Here is a 6,173-nt window from a genome sequence, read left to right on the forward strand (position 1 = left end):
TTTATGCCAAAATCTTAGCACTGCAATAAGTTGTAAGACCAGTTCTAGCACCTCCAGGAGCAACCTGGGTTAAGTAAAACCCCAGAAATTCTTCGTAGTCAAAGGGTTTGAAGAGCATGGGATTTTTTTCATCCACCAGTTCTTCAGGAGCCTTCACTTGGTATCCTCCTCTCGACGCTGCAAATAATCCCGCACTGTACCTTGTGTTGTTCCCCTTCACCACCACACGATGATAAGTTGCTGATAATCCACCGTTTAACCATATCTGTAATAGGGGCGGACCAAGAGATTTTATGTTAAGAGGCGAACCCTTAATATTTTAGAGGGAAGTGAAATTATATTTCAAGCATTGAAGCTAAGTGATCACTTACGTAGAGGGACTCTCCGACATTACTATGAAGGAATTGGGTGAGGGTTGTACGTTGATCCAATCGCCATCTTTGTTTTGAATCTGCAATCCATCAACCTCGTTTTGATACAATAGGGTCACTGTGTTCATGTCGTTGTGAGCTACTGCCCCGATGGTTGGCTCGTTGGTTTGGGGCGCATTATATTTCATGAGCTTTAGAAGGTAATTTGTGGAGTCAATGTGTTCATCTATGTACTTCTCCACACCAAAAATTTCAAAAATAATCCTCCTGATCGTCTTCTCTAATCTTGATGCTAGCTCTGTGAAAGACACCAGAGTTTTACTGCCAAATGAACACCAATTAATTAATATAGTAAAACAAACTATTCTATTTGAAGAAAAGAAAAGAAGATAATTGGAAAGAGTTGATATTCTGAACCTAAAGCTTATGTTTCCGTGAGGCCACAAGGTGGTAGTCAGGCGTTGTTCGATGTTTTCTGCGCTCTTTGCTTCATCAATCATCATGCTTTCGAGCAATTTCGATTGATGACCGAAATAACCACGAAAGGGCTTGTCCGAAACATAGAGCTTTTTTATTTCTAAAGGCAAGTCGAAGACCTCTTCCATGGCTCCGAATACAGCGTTTCGAAGCTCGACGACTTGGTCGAAGGAAGCTTCGAAACAACTGTACTCCTCCAATGCTTGACGGACTTGGAACTTCACCAAATCCCATTCAGGGCTGCCTGGTTTCAGGTTTGGGTTTGAGAAATCTATAACAGGGAGCTTAGCCTGTGTTCCCGAGTTCATCATTTTATGTATACAAACCAAATAATGGAAGACTTTGAAAAAATTTGCCTGATTAATGTCCATATATAATGCTTGAATTTATACTCGGATGGTACCTTTGGGTTTTATTATAATTACTTTTGCATTTACCATTCAGATTTGGCATATTACTTTGGTATTTCTCTGTAAAGAATAAATTCATCCAACTTTCAGAGTACTCGTATCTAGACAAAGACTTTATGATGAAAGTGTTCAAACATTTTAATATTTTATTAATATTAATATTTATTATCTTATAACCTATAATATTTTTTTATTTAAAATTTTAAAAAATATATTATTTTTATTTTTAATGATTTTATAAATATTATAATATTTTTAAAATTCTAATAATTTCTTAAATTCTTAATTTTTTCTTAAAGATTAAATAATGTTGCAAACTTTCAATTAAAATCAATTATGTCCTAAAACTCACTTTAAAAAATCAATTGAGATCATTGACCATGTCATCATTCACACGTGGACTATGGGTGTTCATAGTTAATTAATCGTACCGTTAAGTCTAAACGGTCGATTAACCGTTATAATGGTTATTAAATTTTGTTTACCATAACATAATCACTAAAAAATGGTTTACTACTAACGGTTCACCGTTATTAATGGTTTTGTTATAGGGTAATCTATTATAATATTTTTCAAACATAACACAACTTAAAATTTTTAAAATTTCATAAATTTTACGACGGTAGAAACTTATATATTTTTAAAAATCTTATTTATTTTTAAATGTATTTTATTTTATGGAAATATATATTATGAGGTATATTCCTTTTTTATGGTTTAAAATCTTGCGTGTATATTTATATTTTATAATTTAAAATCGTGTATTTCTTCCACATATGTTTCTTTAATGTGCTCCTATATAAGAAAAACATAATAACTAAAAAATAGGAGGAATCATTTTGATTTTATTTCTATTTCTATTCTCTAAAAAATATAATTATTAATTATAATTTATTAATGGTTAGCCGATGGTTAACCATTTATTAAAATTCATTAACCGTAATTGTTAACCGATATTTTTAACGTATAATTAATCACATCAATCAATGATTACGGTTAACGGTAACGGATTATTTAAACACCTCTAACATGCACCGACACTTCAATATAATAGATCATCATGTTAGTATTATTAACTTTCACATTAATAACGTAATGGTATATCAATCAAATGGTGAAATTGATATAATTAAATAAGTTTAAAGACAAAATTAATATAATTAAAAAGCAAAGACAAATTTGTGGATTTAAGTTGACTCCAAAGACAAAATGACTTCTTAAATTTTATACAGATGACATTGTAATAAATTTTTAATTAAATTGATATTAAATTAACTCGTACTATAGATTTAATCATAACTTTTATATTATGTGATAGATTTAGATGAAATTATAATTGCTTATGTCTAAACTATATTAATGATGCGTATAAATAAGAATTAGGAGGTGGTCCAGGTTGTTGTGGTAGGTTCTTTTGTGGGGTGTATGTACCATTGCGTCTGTTATGAGGAATTAATTCCTCTTATTATATTTGTTATGATAGTGGCTTTCACAATTAATATAATCTTAAAAATTTGTGTTGTGATTTGTGGCTTTATACATGACTGTTTCCTGGCAATGAATCTTTGTAAATCAGGAAGATTTATTTGGTGGATATTATTGGTTTATTTTATAAATTTTATTTAACAGAAATGAGAAGCAAAAACTAAATCAAACTGAAAATAAATGATAAAATAAAAACGATCAAAGAGATAAAAGGTATAAATGAATCGATCTTGAACGTATAAGATTATGTTCGTGTTCGTGTGTTTATTTTTAAAGGTGTTCGTGTTCGGTTTGTGTTCGTTTATATTTTCAATATCGTGTTTGTTTATTTATTTTTGAATGTGTTCATATTCATTTATTTATTGTTTATTAACATGTTCATTTATATGTTCACGAACGTGTTCATCTAGCGTTTACGAACATTTACGTTTAGTGTTTGTTTAATGATCGTTTAGCAATTGTTTAGTGTTTTTTATCATTTGTTTAGATGTTCAATTTTTAATTTTATCATCTCATTTGCAAGCTAAAAGAAAAATGATAAAATTATGCACTAGTGCTTAAACTCTTTAAAGTTTACAATTTAAATTTAATTTTTACTATGTATTTAGTTTAGACTATACATTCACCAATATTTAAAATATAAAAAAATAAAAGAAAAAGGAGAGTTGGGTAAATGAGTTTGTTCATAAACAGAAAAAACAAGTCGATAAATGAGCTCATAATCGAACTTATAAACGAATTTGTTCTTGAACATAAACGAAACAAACACACATTTGTTCATGTTCGTTCGTTTGTTAAATAAACATAAATTGTTTTTGTTCATACTCGTTTATTTACCTTAACAAACGAACGTTATACGAACAGTTCACCAAACACTTTATTCATTACACCTCTTATTCATTTACACCCCTACAATCAGTAGAGCTTAATTAAAATTATATACCTTATAAATCATTTGTATCATTTGCAACTTTTTACTGTGTATAAATTTTATGTTTTAAAATAGTTATTATTATTTCTATAAAAAAAATGTGGATAATAATTGATAGTAAGCGTTAAAGAGAAAAAGTTTATTATACTTTCTCTGAAAGTTTTCGTAAGTTGTCTATTTGTTTTTACTCCTTCGTCAATTAAAGTATGCCAAGTATCCTTTTTGATCGAATTCTCTGATAATTCATATCATTTAATATTTCTACAAAATTCTTCCCTATAATAAAAATTCTAAAAATTATATATATTATAAAAAAATTATATATCTCCAAAATAATTATCTCTCGTAATTCTAAAATTTAATATTGTCTTTAACTCTACTACAATTTATTTAATCTATTTTTAATAGAATCATTCTTGTATTAGAGTGATAGTAAAGCTCAAATCCTTATTCGTTTTAGAAGATTATTAAAAATCATTTTATAAGGCTTAAGGAGTCGTTTTATCATTGTCGCAAACTCAAATTCATAATTTTATCTCTATCTTTTAATCACGTCAAATTGATATAATTAAATGAGTTTGAAGATAAATTTAATATAATTAAAAAGTAGAGACAAAGTTATTAATTAAAATTTACTATATGGACAAAATAACCTCATAATCCTTATTTTTACTAATAAATGTTTGATTCATAAAATTCTACTACTTTTTAAGGGGCACTTTAAATAAACCATGAAAGCTGAAAAGCTTCACATTATGAATATTGCTCAATAACTAGTTAATGTAAAATTTTAGACAACAACATTATTATTATTGACCCAATATCATAACATAGACAAATAAATATTTTTTTTAACCATAATTCGTTAAACAATATCTATAAAAAAAAGTATTTCAAGGCTCACGTGTTTATTTTATAACTCGCATAATATATTAAAATACATTAAAAAGTTCATAGTATAATATATGCTTATTTTAGCAGTATTAAAGTTGACAAACAAATGAATTATCAAGTGGTTTCAGTGATAAAAGACAATATTATTCTCTTTAGAGATATTAGATTCAAACAATATTATTCTCTCAATCTTTATAATATTGTTTTCCATACTATAATATAATATATATATATAGAGAGAGAGAGAGCAAGAGCTTGAACACACAATTTCTTACATTACATACATAAATTATTTAAACCCAAATCTTAGATACGGCATTAACCTTTAAGACCAGGTGTTGCAGCTCCAAGTTAATGGGATATTTTCAAAGCAATACAAATATTTTACATCAAACCTTACCAGGATATATAGAGACACAAAGAGCTAGAGAGGAGGGTTGATCAGACAATGCAACAAACATTGATGCCCAAATTTTAAACACCACAATAATCTTGGAGAGTAGATCCAGCACGTCCAAGAGGGACCTGGGCAAAGTAAAACCTCAAATATTCTTCGTAGTCAAAGGGTTCGAACATGATGGGATTTTTGTCATTCACAAGCTCTTCCGGTGCCTTGACATGGTACCCTGTTACTGTGCCTGAAAACAATCCCAAACCGTACCTTGCCTTGTTCCCCTTCATCAACACATGATGACATGTAGGAGACACTCCTCCATTTAACAATGCCTGTAATAATATCAATCTGATAAATCAAGCCATGGCCTTTAAACAATAGAACAACATGTGTTATAAGTGACTTACGTTGAGTGAGTCTCCCACCATAACTATGAAAGAGTTGGGTGAGGGTTTTACATTCATCCATTCACCATCTTTGTTTTCAATCTGCAATCCATCAATCTCGTTTTGATACAATAGGGTCACCATATTCTTGTCGCGGTGAGCAAACACCCCGCTGGTCGGCTCGCCGTTCGGCGGCACATTATACTTCATGAGCTTCAGCATGTAATTCGTGTTGTCGTCGAGCTCATCGGCGTACTTGTGAACACCGAAAATCTCCAAGATCATCCTCCTAATTGTCTTCTCTAATCTTAAAGAAACCTCCGTGAAAGAGACCAGAGTTTTACTGTAAAAAAAAACACCAATTGATTAGTATATTTTAATTGGAAAAAAGGAAGACCAAAAGAGTTATTATGATGAACCTAAAGCTTATGTTTCCTTGAGGCCACAAGGTGGTAGTGAGGCCTTGTTCGATGCTTTCAGCAACCTGTGCTTCACCAACCATTAGACTTTCGAGCAATCCTGTTGAAGACTCGAAATACCCATAAAAGTGCTTGTCCGAAACATAGAGCCTTTTTGTTTTGAAGGCAAGTCAAAGGCCTCTTTCAAGGCTACCATTACAGAGTTTCGAAGCTCGACGACATTGTCGAACGAAGCTTCGAAACAACTGTACTCCTCCAATGCTTCACGGACTTGGTGTTTCACCAAATCCCATCCAGGGCTGCCTGGTTTCAGGTTTGGGTTGAGAAATCTATAACCGGAAGCTTAGCCTCTGATCCTGAGCTCATCATTTTGTTTATGTATCCAAAACAATTAATGGGAGACTTT

At 30.7% G+C, this 6,173-nt stretch overlaps 1 protein-coding gene and 1 pseudogene across 1 annotated transcript; both read right to left on the reverse strand.

Moving 5' to 3' along the window:
* LOC120125372 lies at positions 1-1,156 on the reverse strand (annotated as a pseudogene).
* Positions 1,157-5,006: 3,850 nt separating this feature from the next.
* LOC120125371 (probable 2-oxoglutarate-dependent dioxygenase AOP1) lies at positions 5,007-6,173 on the reverse strand. Its single transcript, XM_039143799.1, has 3 exons — positions 5,768-6,173; positions 5,370-5,691; positions 5,007-5,294 (listed from the first exon to the last, which is right to left on the reverse strand). Exons 1-3 carry the CDS (start codon positions 5,848-5,850, stop codon positions 5,043-5,045), a joined length of 657 nt encoding a protein of 218 aa, XP_038999730.1. The 5' UTR covers positions 5,851-6,173; the 3' UTR covers positions 5,007-5,042.

This window comes from Hibiscus syriacus, unplaced genomic scaffold (assembly GCF_006381635.1).
Source record: "Hibiscus syriacus cultivar Baekdansim isolate YM2019G1 unplaced genomic scaffold, ASM638163v2 tig00110430_pilon, whole genome shotgun sequence".
NCBI lineage: Eukaryota > Viridiplantae > Streptophyta > Magnoliopsida > Malvales > Malvaceae > Hibiscus > Hibiscus syriacus.

Coding starts and splice junctions, on each gene's coding strand:
- LOC120125371 (XM_039143799.1), bottom strand. CDS start 5,850: ATGGTTGGTGAAGCACAGGTTGCTGAAAGCATCGAACAAGGCCTCACT. Junction 5,692..5,767: donor CAAGGAAACATAAGCTTTAG/GTTCATCATAAT, acceptor TTTTTTTTACAG/TAAAACTCTGGTCTCTTTCA. Junction 5,295..5,369: donor TGGTGGGAGACTCACTCAAC/GTAAGTCACTTA, acceptor ATATTATTACAG/GCATTGTTAAATGGAGGAGT.